A 17,065-nucleotide genomic window follows, 5' to 3' on the forward strand; every position below is an offset into this window, starting at 1 on the left:
ACTCCCCCCTCGCTCCTCCACCTTAGTTCCATTTAACATGCTTTGAGGGTAATTTCTTTCTCATGCACTTGTCTGTTGACAACAAATGAAAATACTGTTTCAGTGTTGTGGAATTTAAAAAGAATTTAAAAATATTAATTTATTTCATGAAAAGCTTCACAAAAAATTTTTGTTTAAAGTATCATTAATTTCAAATTTATTTGCTATTCTTATCCAGATTCGAAGCAGTGATTCTGATCCACTGTCTAGGAAGATACAAGAAATCTTGGGTCCTTTTGCCAGATGTTTAACTTCAGTACTAGACACTGGTCAACCACCACCTCCACCACCACCACCACCTCCACCACCACCACCACCAAGTCAAACTCAGCAAAACAATAATGTTGGCAGTTCTAAAGCGAGTACCAAACAACTAAATACTGCATCAACATCAGAGAGCAAAAAGCCGCATCCTAAACAGCAACCTAGCACATTACCAACCACTCAATCAAAGCCTTCAAAGCAGCCAGTTTCTAATCAAGCATCAGCATCAAATGAATCAGTTTTGACATCCTCTTCTAGTCCTCTAGCACAGACAGTTTCATCGCCACAATCATCTAAAGACATTCCTATTGGAGACGGCAACAAAGATGGCAGTCAGCCAGTGAAAGAGCACACACCGCCCCAACTTCCAATGTCATCAAAATTGAAACCAGCGTCTTCATCTGTTTCTACCAGATCTCCTGCAAAAGAGGCTAGTGCTTCTCACACAGTGCACACTAGTTCCTCAAAATCTAAATCAGTTGTCTCATCTTTGGACACTACAAGTAGTTCACTTGTCCCAGAAGTAGCTGTCCAATCAGGTCCTCTTCCTCCTTTGTCAGGCAGTAAAGATCACCAAAACATTCAAACATCCCATGCACCCAAGCAGTCCTTACCTGCAACATCTTCGGCACCTTCCACATCTATATCTCCAGTGCTGTCTGCCTCCTCTCGTACATCACCCACAACCTTTGTTAAATCAAGCTCAAGTCCTCACCAGAGACCCAAATCTACAACCCCACCCAAAGGAAGTATTATTGGTCTAAATGGTTTAAGCACATCAAATTCCAAGTTAAATTCTTCCTTGCCTGTTACCAAATCTAGTGTACAGTCTACAGAAAAAAACAAGCTAAAATTACAAATACCTACTGAGGTAAGCTTTGTCTTCACATAATTATAGTTAGAGGGCACTTGATGATGTTTTTGTATTTCCAAACCAGTCACTTAGGATAAAAGCATGCAGTAGAACAAAATTGATGGGTTACAATTGTGAATAATCTGTACTCACAGGAAAGGATAGGGTTAAATCCTAATTTAGTTGAACTAAAAAAACACTTCATTAATATAATTATGTAGACTTTCCATGTATTATTATTATTATTACCAAGGCTTTTTTTTGTGGAAAAATTATTCCTTTTCTTGTATTTTAACGTATATTATTAATTTTTAGTAGTTAAAAGTTAGGCAATCAACTACTGAGTACCAGCACCTAATCACTGAGTACTGGCACCTATTTTTTTTTTTACAAAAAAAGCACTGATTGTAACATTTCAGTTTTTACAGTTTCCATTTGTCTGGTTTTGCCAGACTATGTTTAACACATATCTAGTTATAAATCCTAGATGTAAGGGATGATATAGAACCTAAACTACACAATTAACCACAAAATGTATTGAATAAAATAGTTAGCTAATTTTTGTCTTTCTCATTTGAATTCATGGTTTAGATTTAATTTTTTTTTTCTTGTCCCCTCCTTTTCATCTTAGCAACACAAGAAATATTTAACACTGACACATAATATCTCGACTTTTAAAGGGCCCCAAAAAGGCCATATCTATCTCAATTAGCTTCTAGGCCTTTTCAAGTCTAAATACAGCACTGTATATCATTCTCCTGTGGAGACTTGTGGCTCTTAAATTTTTTTTAGCTACTTTTAAAAAAGACAGTATATTAAGTATTTGGTAATGCACATTTACTAGTTAAAGAGAATAGATTGCTTCAAACAAATGTTATAACCAACTACTTCAATGAACATTGCAGATGAAATGAACAAATAATATGAACTAGAAATAAGCAGCTAATTATAGCTGGCATTTTAGTAAATTCATAAATAACTAGGCAAAGGTAAAAAAGTAGATATTTTGAGAGTATTTATTTAAAATAAGTATGACACCCGATCTTATCATTACCATGATCACCATTAGTTTAAACCTTGGTTAATTTATTATATTGAGAGCATCTAAGTTTCTTGACCCTTTCCACTTAAAGTGACTGCACTCTATTATGATCATATGATGGTAAAGTTACACTAAAATAATTTGTTCTGGCTGATGAATGTGTAAGAGGTGCGGTGGCTGAGCGGTAAAGCACTTGGCTTCTGAATTGGGGGTCCCTCGTTCAAATCTTGGTGAAGACTGGGATTTTTGGGGAAAAGTAAAGGCGGCTGGTCATTGTGCTGGCCACATGACACCCTTGTTAACTTTAGGCCACAGAAACAGATGACCTTTTCATCATCCGCCCTATAGACCGCAAGGTCTGAAAGGAATTTTTAATGCATGTGTGGTCAGTATAGAAGAACTCATTATTATTTGACAGCTTTGCTGGCTAGGTGTAGGTAAGGGCAGGCAAGGTTAAAGGCAAGACCAGATCATATGATATACACTGGCAGCAGATGGCTTTTGAAAGAGACAGCTAGGTTACTCTTACAAAATCCATGGGACATACATTTGAGACCCAAAAGTTGATCTATCCCTTATTACATATTTAACTTAAAGACAATGGTGTTGTCTTCATTATGTGTGGCATACTATGGTCACATCTTGGTCTGAGTAGCCACTTGAAATACTGCACTCTTTTCACATATTTAGACTTGCAGATAAGCCTTTCAATTATTATTTTAGTCTTAGTATCCATTGGAAAGATTTCTGAAATTGAGAATACAAGAATAGAGTAGGCAAATAAAAGTTACTAGTCTAGATACGACTAGAACCACAAATGAACATTTTTATTCACTTGTTTGTATCATGACCATAGCTAATAAAGCAACCCCATGCTTTTGAAAAGCTGAGAAAATACTTGCCTTCTAAAACGTTTCTTCCTACAGAAACCTTCTGCCTCATTGTTTAAAAAAAAAAAAAGGAAAACTTAACATCTGCTCCCCCCCCCCCCCCCAACCCACCCAATAAAACTTTTATTTGTTTTATTTGAAAGAAAACACCATGATATTTTCTATGCTAAATCATAAACACAGGAAAAAGGAAGAGGAATTAAAAAAAAACAACCTATAAAATTTATATGTTGAAAAAAAAGCTGTTAAAAGCTCATCCTGTGGCTGCAGTGAATTGAATTGGTAGAAATGACTCTTGTTGGAGTATCACACATTAAAGGTTATTCCAGGACATGGTCATGACAAAAATATGGAGAAATGTGCATAGATCTTATAGATTTAAGAATAAAGAACATTTTATACATAGATATTTAGAAATAATATCTATATAACTTTTTCTTTTCCACTTTCTATTTAGAATAATGCACTATCATCAAAAAGTGACCTTAATGACATATTTAAGGTGAGTTATTATAGCCATTTTAATTTGTCTGGGTTGTGTTTATGTAAATCAGTTTTTTCTTATGTGCATGAAAAAAATAATTTTTACTCTGATGCATTAACAGAATCTAAATTAATTGCATACTCCTATTAATTCTAGCTTTGTTTTATTTTTTTGAAGAAAGATTAAATAAACAACAACATATTTTTTGGAGCCTTTCTGTGGTTTCACTTGAAATTGAGGACAAATCTCAGCATTTGAGAAATTCTTGTTCAGGCATATAAGCAAGAGAAACTCATTAATGTTTAATTTCTGTGCTGATGACAAAGTCCTAGACATTTTTTTGTAGCTTCCGATGAACCCCTTGGTTTGGGTGCTACCTTACATTGACCAAAAAAAAAACAACCCAAAAATATTGGGCCAATGAATGTAGTAGCTGTGATGAAAACTGCTGAGTCCCTAGTCTACTAAATGTAACTGTTCTTGGTGGTCATAGATCCAGCATTTGTCCAGCACCTTTGAGTCTTATGCAGCAAAATAGAATAATAAACATTGTTACACCAATTAAGTAGTGCTGAAAGAAAAACATAGAATAAAAAACATGTCCTTGACCTATTTAGTTATCTGTCAATCTGAAGGAGTTACTGCTGTCACAATTTATATATATGGTGTGTACATCTAATGTTACACATATATTTAACTGTTCAGTACTAGAATTGATCATATGTTTTATAATTAATATTCTTTTTTTAGGGGGGGATAATGATAATTTTGTATCTCGCTCAGCCTTAGAAACAATGCATGCATAATAGGTAGTACTTATATGATAATACTGCCATAATTCATAACACTCTTTTAATTCCAATGTCTACATTATTATACTTTGTCGCCTATAAACAAATGATATTCTCTTGGCTTGTAGGAAATGACAGAAGTCCAACCACTTCATTCAGCCATTGAGACCCCCCAGAAATCAGATAAAATGTCTTTCAGTGTCTCTCAGGCTATTATGCAAGAACGACTACAGAGCAAGGATATTTTGAAACCAACAATCACACAGGTAATTATTCAGCTTACTTTTGTTGAACACCCTAGATGGGATTTCACATGACTACTTTGCCTTCTTTAAGGTGTAAGGAAAAAAAGGGCAAAAAAGTGTTGTTTTTTTTCTTGTTTTTTTTTTTTTAATGCACCATGAAGCCACTCTCTTCTTATCTTATATAATACAGACATTACTTAAAAAAAGAAGTTGATAACGTCCTACGCGTCATGCATTCAGTCATGCATATTAGCCAATGACTTAAATTCTGCCAAGTCACTGGTTTTCCTGGCTAGCCCAGGCAACCCATTCCATGCTCTTATAGCACTAGGGAAGAAGGAGTATTTGTACAAATTTGTCCTAGCATATGGGACAAGGAATGTGCCTTTATCTTTGTGTCTTTCAGAGTATTTTATTAAATTTTGTTTTTGTATTTGAAGATTATGGTTCAGTATTTTATGTATAATTGCTACTTTACTTTTGAGTCTTCAGTCCTAAGGCTTTCTAAATTTAGTGATTTTTCTAAAGGGGTTACTCTAGTCAAATGTGAGTATTTGTTTGTTATGAATCTCACTGCTCTATTTTGTGTCTGTTCCAGTTTCTTAATGTTTTATTGAGTTCTCTTATATTTATATATATTAGTTCTACCAACATGCTGCCTATCTGCTGGTTCCACTTGAAATTATCACTAAATATGCAAGTCTACTTGTTAGTTTTTATTAAATCTCATTATCTGAATTGTCTCTTGCTTAGTTTAGACTGTGTTCAGCTTTGGGGTGGAGAGCTGGAATTGATAGACATATTGATTGAACTATTGTCAACTTATATTATATATTAGAAAATGTACTCTCACTGTACTGTATAGTGTATTGCCAGGTCATTTGGAAAGTGAATGAGATGAGTTAGTGCATTTCAGACTGTTTTCAAAGTCAACAATATCCCTCATCTACTTACCCATTACCTTCTAAAGCCCTTCAATTAAAATGATGTAATTAACCTATAGATTGGTGTAAGTGGTCCACACTTTGGAATGATTTCCCTAGTAGTAGTAGTAGTGTACTAGTTGTAGGGAGTAACATTCGACTTATAACACCTACTAGTACAGGTCTGGACTATAAGTGTGAATTTCCTTACCTTGTGTTTTTTGTGACACTTGTAGGACTGACTTCCTACATGTACTCAAAAACATTACAATGCACAGACTCAAGTTAACATCATCCGCACCCCCCTTTTTATTTTATTTTATTTTATTATTATTATTTTTTTAATTTTGAGAACTATTACAAAAGTTGCTTATGTGTTACTGAAATTTGCTACGCATCGCCCCCATACTGTAGGTTTTGCGATGCATGTTTAATTGATTGGTTGAAAATAATGACAGTAATTTGTGTGAAAAAGAAACTTCGAGATTTGCGTTTTTTTGCTACTTACAAAAAATCTAGTCTTTTATGTAAAAACATCTAGGCCTCGTTACTTATTTACGTTTACTTTGTAAAAACATCCTGCATATAACTAGAGATGTACAAGTATTATTTTTCTATCAACACATACACCTTGCTAAGTCGCCGTCTTTTCATGGTCTCAAAATAACAAACCAAACCGAGGACTTTTCACCCTACCATTTGATTTATAGATGCAGCTTGAGGGATTTCTTTGGCCTCATTTCCAAAATTCGGTCAGTCAGTACGTTTAAAAAAAAATAGTGTTTCTCGTCTGGAACAGGTGGAATGACATCAGCTCACACATTGGAGCAGGTCTGTTTTACATCCGTTCTGTCCCCGGCATCATATTGGCCTTGCTGTATCACACTGTATTTATATTTGCTCCTCTCTCTCTCACACACACACACACAGACTCTTTATTCACACTCTTTGCTTGTTGAAATCAATAACGACACACAGATCTTGTCGTACTGAACATAAATGTAACAACCGATTCTTGCTAGCTGCTGGTTACTATGATCAGATAGTTGTTATAGTACATAGACGAATAAAAGTGATATGGTATTGATGAAACATTGGTAGTAATAAAATGGGCCTCATGCATTTCCTATAGAGTCTTTCAGCTACAGATGATCCCCTAGTTCTTCGTGTGGCCCAACTAGCCAGTCAACGTTTAACCCTAACACCTACGTAATAAACAACGAAACCAAACAGAAAACAAATATGTCCGGAATGACTATGATCTCATAGTGTAATACGTTTCTTAGTGTAGTTCCACATTGAGCGGGTCGGTTTTTTAAAACAGTTTTTTAGGTCAATATTCAGACCCGTGTGTGCGTTGTTTTCTTTAAGTTAGAAATAGAGTTATCAGTCCGCCCTTATGGAATCATATGTTGTCTAATACATTTCTTGTTTCTTCTGTTACATTCATTACATTTCCATTGATGAAGTGTAGATTACTTTTAACAGACTTAAAAAAAAAAGTTCGCTCCCCCCTTCTTTAAAAAAAAAATATCCAGAAAGATAAGGTATCAGAGAGCATTACTTACTAAGTACTTTAAACATTTAAAAAAAAAAATGCATTTCATATCCCACTAGCATGACTAGCTCCATATAAAATCTCCACGAGTCTAAATACTGTAACTTCCCTTTGAGTCCTGTACAGTGTTTGTTGTCACAGATACTGAACTGTTCCAAACGTAGCGTCTCAGCGTTTCTTGTTCATACTTTGGCTGTGAAAGAAGGCCACACTAAATAGTCACTTTCTATCATTGTCTCTAAGCACTAAAAATAGAAGGCCATACATGTCTCCCTATCGCTATCAGGAATATATTGATTAGGAAACTCCATAGTAAGTGGGCTTATTATTATTATTATTTTTTTTTTTGTGCTTACTAAGGGGAAACTGGTTTCAGAAATTTTTTTTTTATGCTGTCAATAGTGTGCCTGAAGTATTCGCCGTAGAAAATAATACACACCGTAATCAATTTCTTGGAGTCAATAATCGCACAAGTGGATGTGTTAACAAGTACCTCTAATCTCCTCACTGTGGAGTAGTCAAGCTCATCTCACTATGTCTGATTGAAAATTCACATCGCCACAGATTGATTTGTCTTTTGTGAGTGTCGTGTGTCTTTAACTTTTGGCAGTGTTGTCACTGTTACATTGACACCGAACATTGTCTGATGCAAATACAAAGTAAATAATGTGTCATTCCCAAATGTTTCAATGGATTGATCTTCAGTCACAGTCTTCTATTTTTCGACTCTGTAACTACAGACATGCAATTGTTCTTTTCAATTAGGCCCACACATTATAAATGTTGATTGAAACAGCCATCATCTCTCAGGGTTCGACTGATTGGGATAACCTCATTGCAATAGCTCTCAAAACTCTGGATAATTTAACTTACAAAATGTTTCAGGATTCACCTCTCCTTAAAAAACCTAGTGCAGTAGTTTTCAAAACTTTTCAAATATAGCTTACAAGTATAGTCCGTTTTTTTTAAAACCTTTTTTGATCCGGAAGTTGAGCTAGTGGTTGAAAATTTCTTTCGAATTATTCAGTAAAGACTCATTTATAACTCAATTTATAACTCAATGGTTCTTTTCACTTATTCTTCCTTTATATCTGCCTTCCTTCCCTCTCCATGCCTTCCCTCCGCCTCTCTCTCTATCTCTGCCTTGTTTTTTTCCATCTGTCTTCCCTTTCCGCGATCAGAACTTGATCCCCCATCCTATTATCCTCCTTTTATTTTTCTGGACAAATAATAGGCTAGTCGTGTCATTAAAAAAAAATGTCTTCTCCCCTGGGTTTGTCTGTGTAATAACTTGTGTAGAAACACCTTATATTTAAAGTCAAGTCAAAGCTTCACGGGTCGTGTACAAGTTACAAACCCTCAGAAAGCGGAAACAAGCCGAGAGATTACCTGTTGCAGATCATTAATCGTGAGTCTAGACTTGTGCTAAAATCAACTTTTCTTGGCCACGTTATCACCAAGGGTGAACCTTTGCAACATGTATTACGTGTGGACTGCACAGTACGAACTAGTCATTCACGGATGAGGTGAACAGAGTGCTAGATGGCTCGATAGCCTTTCAAAACAAAACAAACACTTGACATTTCCAACAGGATTGAATGACATTGTTCAGGGAGCAGTGCATTGAATTTGCGCAAAGCATGTTGTCCCAAAAGTTGGAATGCCGACCAATCTCATAATTGGGTTGTTCTTTGGCCTTTGCTGGCCTGCGGACGCAATCACTGTTGTACAACCTGGTTTTTTAGGGTTTTTTTTTTAGTGTTTTTGTTTGTAGACGCTCCTACAGAAGTACATGTAATAATTAGACTGGTCCACTAAGTATGAAAACTTCTAAGATGATGCTTATACGATATCAAAAGAATTTATTACATGTGAAGTGTCCAGCTTTGTTACATGTTGACTAGTTTGATAAGGCTGCAACCTTAATAGGTTAAAAGCTGGACACCTCTACCCCGAAACGGAGGCCTTTGTCACCGCAGCACAAGCTCGAGTACGCAGTACTACAAATTAGGAGAAATCTTCTTTAATTGGAAGTGGAGATATGGACAAGCAGATCGGACATATAATCTAAAAATATGCGTATGTAGGTCGCCAGCAAAAGTAAATCAACACCTGACCTTGACACATGACCCTAAAGCTATAAATACACATTACTACCAATGCTTGTCGCTAGAGATACTTAACATGTTTCTTTAAATTCCGGTATGTGTGACAGGAAAAAAAGATTCAGTAGATGGGACTATTTTTTTTCCCTACGATGTGAGTTGGGGTGGGGGTGAAGAAATAGTTTTTCCAGCAACAACGTATACGTTAATAATACCAATATACCCCCCACCCCTTTTTTTTTTTTTCATCCATTTTTTTCACTCTCACACGTTCTTTTTTTTTTTTTTTTTTTTTAAAATTTGTAAATTTGCTTGTCTAGTCAATGTTAACTGTAGCCTTTTCAGCAGTTACTTATCTAATTGTACTTTGCATTACAGCAATTAATCTCTAAACTACATGATTTAATAGAGAGTCTTAGTAGGCTAAAATAACGTATCTCTTAGAGGATTGGGTTCGGTATAATTGTTAATATTACATAAGAATGATTGCATTTATGTTCTTACATGACTAACAGTGAAGACAACATGGAACGATTGTAACAGACTGTTCACCATAATCCACATGACTCCTCTTACATTTACAATTATGAATGTGGGAGTTTTCTCAGCTTCAAAATGGAAGAGTATATTTGTGTATAATGATTTAAAAAACAACAACAAGGAAATTGCAGCCATGCATCATAATCTAATAATAATCTAATTACTAGCTTAAACCCATCACCGCATGTTAATATGCAAGAGACTAACTAAAAAGAAATTTAATACTTATCTCCCTTTGAGTACTTGATTTTTTTGTGAGTTTCCTGGACGGCGTATTACTTTTAATGACATATCCTTGACATGGTAACAAACTCTTATTCCTAGGGGGATAAAACTGCTAATCTGAAAGCAACTCTAAACTATATCCTTTTTTTTTTTAATGAAATGTTTTAATCAGAAAAAAAAAGATTTCTATACCAATGCTTTAGTTCTACATACGTCTATGTTTTTCTATCACTTGTGATACATGGACAATGATCATACAAAGTTCACCCCCCCCCCCCAACCCACTGTTTTCAAAACGTAATCTACAATTTTCATTAACAATTGTGTATTGGGCGTAATGTACACATTTTATTTTTTGTATTTAGCGCGAGAGCTATGCATATGGTTAGGCGATACATGCACATATGTATGTTGTTGTTTTTATCCCCACCCCTTTTTATCAATTACCCTTTCTCTCCGCCCTTTTGATTTCTCAACCTCTCATTCTTTCTCTAGGAATATAGGTAATATAGAAATAGTAGTGTATATCTTGATAGGTAAGTGTGGGGGACGCGCACCCTCTTATTGAAATGATTAAATATTTAGTCATACATTTCATTAAGTATTTTATTTTAAAAACAGAAGGCCAGTGTATACACCTAGATCTCTTTATAAGAGTGGAGACGAGGTCCCTGCATTGTTCTAGTCTGCACCTAAGTAAAATGTCAGTTAATAATACTTAATGCAAATGAGGTGAAATGTGCAGGTTGATTTCATGCACATACACTCACATTGTGCACAACACAACATAGCCTGTAGTAAACATTTTTAAAAAAATTGGAGAGGTGGTCTAATTACACTAACACATAAGAAATACAACATTTGGTTAACATGTTACCTTACCTAAAGGTTTTAACGAAATTTTGTGTTTAAATTTAAGCGCAATGAGATGACTTTGGGTTGTTTGGTTCGAAGGACTCGGACAAGGTTTAATTCTGTCACCCCCTTATTTCGTGCCTTTGTTTGCTTCATTGGCATGTTGTTACTACTTGCTAACACTTGATCGGAAATGTTGAATGACTTTAAGTCAACTTCCCAGTGTGCCATGCTGCAGTAGTAGTCATGTGGCAGATGTTAGTATGGTACTGGCGTCCTCATTGCTGACGACTGGAAAACTAATGACGCTGCCGACAGAATAATTCCTTCTATTCAGCACTCAGGGCACATACACACACAAAAAAAAGTGTTCGCTCATAGCTTTATTTCTTTCTTGAATGAGAGACCATTGAATGGGGAAAAAAGAGAAGGGAGGAGGCAAGGGTGGGAGGCGTAATGGAACATAAAAGAGAGGGATTGGGGACAACACATCCTGATGGCTGGCACGCGTGAGGGAGAAAGACTTATATCTGTTGGAAGCTTTTCTTGCTTAGTTTCAACGTTACATTTTTTTTAAAAATCTATTGGACAAAAAGGAAGCAGGGCGAGTGGAAACCCCTCCACAAACAAAAAAAAAATCTACTTAAATGGGCTATTTACCCCTAAGCTAGAGCACCTTCTAAAGTCAGATTCATGTTATACATTTATAAATACTATGTCCTAATGAACAATGCTAGAGCTACATGTATTATAAGCCGTATTAAGTTACATCCCTTTAGAGGCATAGCTAGTCATACTGGTTATTTTGTTGGAAATTATTATCTACATAAAGTTACATCACTTTGTTGGTATAGTTTGTCATGCCTGTTGTGTATTTTGGGGGCTTCAAATTAAAGTCGAATGTTTTGTGTACTAGTGCTGTCAGAAATGGTGCATGCCCCCTTTGTTGGGTTAAATGTTGACTATGATTATGACCACCTGCTTTGCACGAATACGTATTAAAGATAAGCTTTACTTTTACCGAAATTTCCTTGACTATAGAAATCATTGCCTTATACAATACTAAGGTGAATACAGTTTCATTTTATACCGGCAGAACTTCATCTATATCAAGGCTTAGTACTGACAGAACTTTATAACTTAATATATTAAGGTTTGTGGACCTTTTCAAATCAACGAACTTAGCTCCTAGTCTCGAGGTTCTGTGTCTGCTTGAGACCCTGGATTTAGTTTAAATTCATTTTGGTAATTTGCTGTCGTTTTTTCCTTGTCGAAGTGCTTATCCTTCCCATGCTACAATTATCATAAACTAAAAGTCAGATTATAAAAAACAAACATAAATCACAAAACATTTGGCTTATTTAGATCAAAATCACAATTCCTTTATTGGGTGAAGAGTACAAACTAGTATGTCTTCATCTGGGCCATTTGTGTGCAAACTATTTATATTAGTCTTATTGCCTAGTGTCAATAACACAAACGAATTCAGTGTATAGAAACACCGTAATAAACATCGCAATTTGGAGTCATGCATTATATGTCATTAGAATATGGAAAATGTCGGAAAAAAAAAAGACTTCCCCATGTCTTAACCTAATTATCAATTTTCAAGCCGGATCGATATTTAGCCACTGAAAGATACTAGACTAACCTCTAGCGTGTGTTTTGTGTGAGTGTGTGTACTAACCAAGATGCGGGACACGAACAGGTGGCGATTGAGTTGAAGATGGAGAAACAATTCATTGAAACATTTAGTCCTTATTGAAACATCTCGAAACAAATAGACAAATATTTCAAGAGACCAGTACTCTTTTTTTGTTTGTTTCAAAGACTTTTTACGCATGTACCAATGCTCAAAGATTGTAAGCATACAAGTTTTTTTTATTTTTTCTATTTTGACACACATCATTGGACACAATCTACAGATCAGAAGCTAAGTCTTTTGTTAAGAATAATTATAATGAACCCTTTACATAGTGCAAAAACAACAACAAAAAAAAAACAATGCAATAAAACTTTGTTTTTACATATCCATAAGAAGCATTACGTCAGGGCGACTGATATAGCCTTTACACAGTGAGAAAACATGACATCAGGGCGACTGATATGGCCTTTACATGGCATTGCACCTGGACATTGGATAGTGTGAGAACCAGCATAGTCCGTTCATAGTGTGAGAAGCATTGTGTCAGGACGCTGTATATTGTGTGATTAACAACCTGAGGTGCAGCAGAGAAAGCCGGTGTTTTCACGAAAGGGCAACCAACCGATGTAATCCGATTGTCTGGTGAAGTGGAGATATGTTAGAGCGCTAGGTTTGTCTAGGTAATTCCAACCCGAATGCTCCGGTCAATCGAAATATTGTATGGCCAGTTAGGTCTCGTATTGTGCTAGACGTTGTGGGCTATTGTTGAGCATGTAGGTCAGCACCTATCTGTACTTAGGCCTGACATACATTCAAGCACTGGACACTAACAATGGCTTTAAGACTATGTGTCAGTACAGTAGTGGTTTGAATCTCCTATTTGAAACGCTGTTTTATTTACTCAAATATTCTTTGTCTAGTAGACTTTAAGAGCCCAAACTTTTTTTAGGCGTATGGACTTTAAATTTCCATTGTAATAATAAAATAATAATAATGCTAAAAAAAAAAAGTAAACTGAACCACTTCATGTGCACTATGGGCGAGGGGGCTCTAGGGGCCTGACCCAACAATTTTTTATTTTGTGTGTGTGTGTTTTATGTATGTTTTAGAAGATGAAACAAACACTCAGAACCAGTAAATCACGTGTTTTAAGAATTATGTTTCACTTGACGTTTAGATTTACATTGTTTTAATAGAATGTCCAACATTTGGACATAATAGAACAACCGTCCCCAAGTTTGTGGACGACTTCTCCCTACCCTAAAATCGAATGTAAATAATACATGTGTGGATATCAACAAATAAGTCTCGTCCGTGGTTGATGTCAAACCGAGACTTCGTTTTTTTTAGTAATGTTACTGTTAGCTTTATTGTGCGCCTACCATTGACATGGGTGCATCTTCTTTGCTAAACTACCAGGGTACCTTTATCCACAGCTTGGACTCGCTACTTCACGAGCTCCTAGTCCCAGTAATTAAGGCGACAGCTGTAGGCTTCGCGTTTCTTCTTATTCATTACCATAAAGATGAACACTTGACTCAGATGTGATCGCTTTTCTATTAGTTGAGTGTTGACTGAACTGAAGTCTTCCACTACATTGTCTACTCACATGGACTTTTTGTTTTGCCTCTAGAATGAACAACATAAATAGGTTGCTATAAGTATTTGTTAATTCTCTGCTGTTTGATCAAAATATGCCGTTTGGTGTTCATGAGATACAACAGAGGCGTCGACAAGAGGTTTCAATGAATACAGAATGCCCGCTTGTAGACTTTTAAATATGTTTCAGCAAAACTATCTCATATCGAAAAGTTTTGGTCTCCATACACAAACATTTGTAAAGGTAAATCACTAGCATACATTTAAAAAAAAATAAAATGTAACATATTAAGTCCAACATTGGATACTATTGTATTCACTAGTATAAACGTTTGAAATGGAATACTTCAACATTTGTCAATGTCAATTTTGCCCGGTTGATGCAAAACTTGTAGATCTATTCCAGAGGGTTCGCTACCGAGAGGAAGAAGAAAACGCGTTCGTGTCCAGTAATCTTGTTCTCGGCTTGCAGGATTCCGCTTTTGTAAGTTGGGCAAGCCGTTTTGTTCATGACCTACCTAAGATTTTTAGAATTAGGACTTTGTATGGGGAAACATTTCATAAACATCAGTTGAAAAGACCTTTATACTGACAATTGTTTTTTGAAATGAAATTTGTACAACACTTAAAATTGGATGCAATACAAGAGCTGTTAATCTTGAGAATATTTGATTCGAAAGTCTGGGCTAAGACAAAATAGGTCTGGCAGTTGGTACAGGCTAATCTGATAAAGGTTGCTGATGGTTAGTATTGCGTGGCAGATTTGGGTTTACAAATATATTTTTGCAAATTAAAATATTTTGTTAGATACATTGTTTAGTCATGAAAATTGTTGCTGATGTGTGTGGGTTTCTTCAAGGTCTTTTAACTGTGCATGAGTTTTGGCTCTTCATCCATTTTAGAACACAAATGTAGATCCATACATGAGTATTGATAATTGTCCCATCTTTCTACCCCATACGTGCAGCAAGGGATGGAGGTGAATATTGTCTTGCCTGTAGAAAAAAAAAGATCAAGTATACTCTAACTTATGCACAAGTATTATGTCTCTTTTTTTTCTTTGATCTAGACATGCTAGTCATTTTAGTTATTGTTAGTTTGAACATTCACCTTCTGCTTGTGTCTTTGGGTATAATATCACACTCAGGGACACATTGTTCACGTCTAACGAGCTCTTCCACCTTGCGTTTTCTGCTCTTTTTTTATCATATGGAATATTTTGCACATAGCAGGCGCTAGCATCAAAACATTGTTGGATGTTCTTCTGGCTTGCTGTGTATATAGTGACTACCTGATCTGCTAGCGTAAAAAACAAAACAAAAAGGAGCTATTGACTTGGATGAATGTTTGACAGGAGCTAGGTTTTGAAAACTATACATTTAACCTAAATGCATTTTGTTATATCTTTATAAGTAAGTTTTTTTGTTCATTGATGAAATTACTGCACCAGATCCTCAAAACCTCATAGGAAAAGAAATGTTTGTTTACTGGCAGAAATCAAATCAAACTGGTCTAAAATAACTTGCCCTAAAGAGGTCAAGCTGACTTGACCTCGTTGATGCAGAGCGCTGTATCTCTCAGGACATTCACTGTACTGCTGGTAATTGAAAGAATTGAGCTATAATCACATTCCCATTGCACAAAGTCCCCGTCACCATTCTCTACTGTGTTCAATGGCATACAGGATTCCTTATGGCCAGACACAACTGCAAAACGTGATAGGCAAGATTAGAACCAAATAATACACCCAGGACTAAAGTATGTCAAACTAAGTTCCCTTTTATTTATTTTTTTTAGGTTATTAACTTAAAACCATGTACATTTTTACATGCACAAGCACATACACATACCTAAACGTTGAGTCCTAGGGGCTAAAACATATGCATTGAAATTCATAAATCAATAAATCTCATAATGCTATTGCTTTTCTATGTCGGTATCTGCTAACATTTGATAGCGCCGAGACATTTTCATGGTTAATTGCCTGAACTGGTGTGCAGTATGTGCCGACTAGTAGGTTAGATACTGTCAATACGGTCACTGGAAGTCTGTACACGTATCGACATATTTCTCGGGAAAATGGAAATCCCTGTTTCTGTCCTATTTGAATCACTGAAAGGGAGATCTTCCAATAACAAATGAGCCTGAATAAATATCTCACATCTTTCACATAGCACTAGATCGCTAGACAACTTGTGCACACTACAGATATACTTGTAATGACTGTAAAAATGCTTGAAAAAGCGGCATCTATGATAAATAACGCCAACCTATCCAATTATCCTACACTTCAAGAATCTACTAAAAAAAGTAACAATAATTCTTGTTTTGAAAAAACAAAAAAAACTACGCGTAGTTCAGATGTAGATCGAAGTTGATCTTGCATTACTTATAGGCGTCTCTGGCGCCGTGCAAGGTGCAGCTATTTTCACCCCTCGCTAGGATCTCTCTTTATTTCTAGCTCTTCCTCTACCATTGCCTGTTTCCCCCATCTCACTTTCTTTGTCAACAAGATTACCTCCCTGTCTCTTCATCCTTGTAGACACATTATACGTTTCCTTCGAAGACAATGTTTTCACTCGAGATGTTCATGCTATCACTACTTTCAATGGCTAGTCCTTAAAGTTGGCTAGTTCTGAATTAGCCTCCATTAAAGATGAACGTGTGGGTGTTGTTAGCAGTTAGATACATGCATCTCGCAGTGCACATTATGCCATCCATTCATTTGTTTGTATGTTTCTTTTTGCAGGATCCACTGGATAAAAAAACAGACAAACCAAAAGGTAAACCTTTTTTTCTCTTCTCTTCCCTCCCACGCGCCTTGTGTCTTCACTAAATGGAGAGACTGACTTCCACTTACATGTATAGTTTTAGTCACGTTTTCTTTTCCATATGTTTAATGTCTTATTTAGTTTCTTGGACGTTTACATCATTTTGGAACATTTGACCATTAGGAGAATAGGTAACAAATCTGATGACTGCCCTGCTTCCAGAATGTAGATCATCA

At 35.9% G+C, this 17,065-nt stretch overlaps 1 protein-coding gene across 1 annotated transcript in view; it reads left to right on the top strand.

Moving 5' to 3' along the window:
- LOC106064135 (serine-rich adhesin for platelets-like) overlaps positions 1 to 17,065 on the top strand; it is a 77,695-nt gene that overhangs the window by 10,022 nt on the left and 50,608 nt on the right. The window contains exons 3-6 of the mRNA XM_056038903.1: positions 218 to 1,174; positions 3,546 to 3,590; positions 4,492 to 4,629; positions 16,808 to 16,841. Coding sequence (XP_055894878.1) covers positions 218 to 1,174; positions 3,546 to 3,590; positions 4,492 to 4,629; positions 16,808 to 16,841 — 1,174 coding nt within the window. The remainder of the gene's footprint in view (positions 1 to 217; positions 1,175 to 3,545; positions 3,591 to 4,491; positions 4,630 to 16,807; positions 16,842 to 17,065) is intronic.

This window comes from Biomphalaria glabrata, chromosome 8 (assembly GCF_947242115.1).
Source record: "Biomphalaria glabrata chromosome 8, xgBioGlab47.1, whole genome shotgun sequence".
Lineage (NCBI taxonomy): Eukaryota > Metazoa > Mollusca > Gastropoda > Planorbidae > Biomphalaria > Biomphalaria glabrata.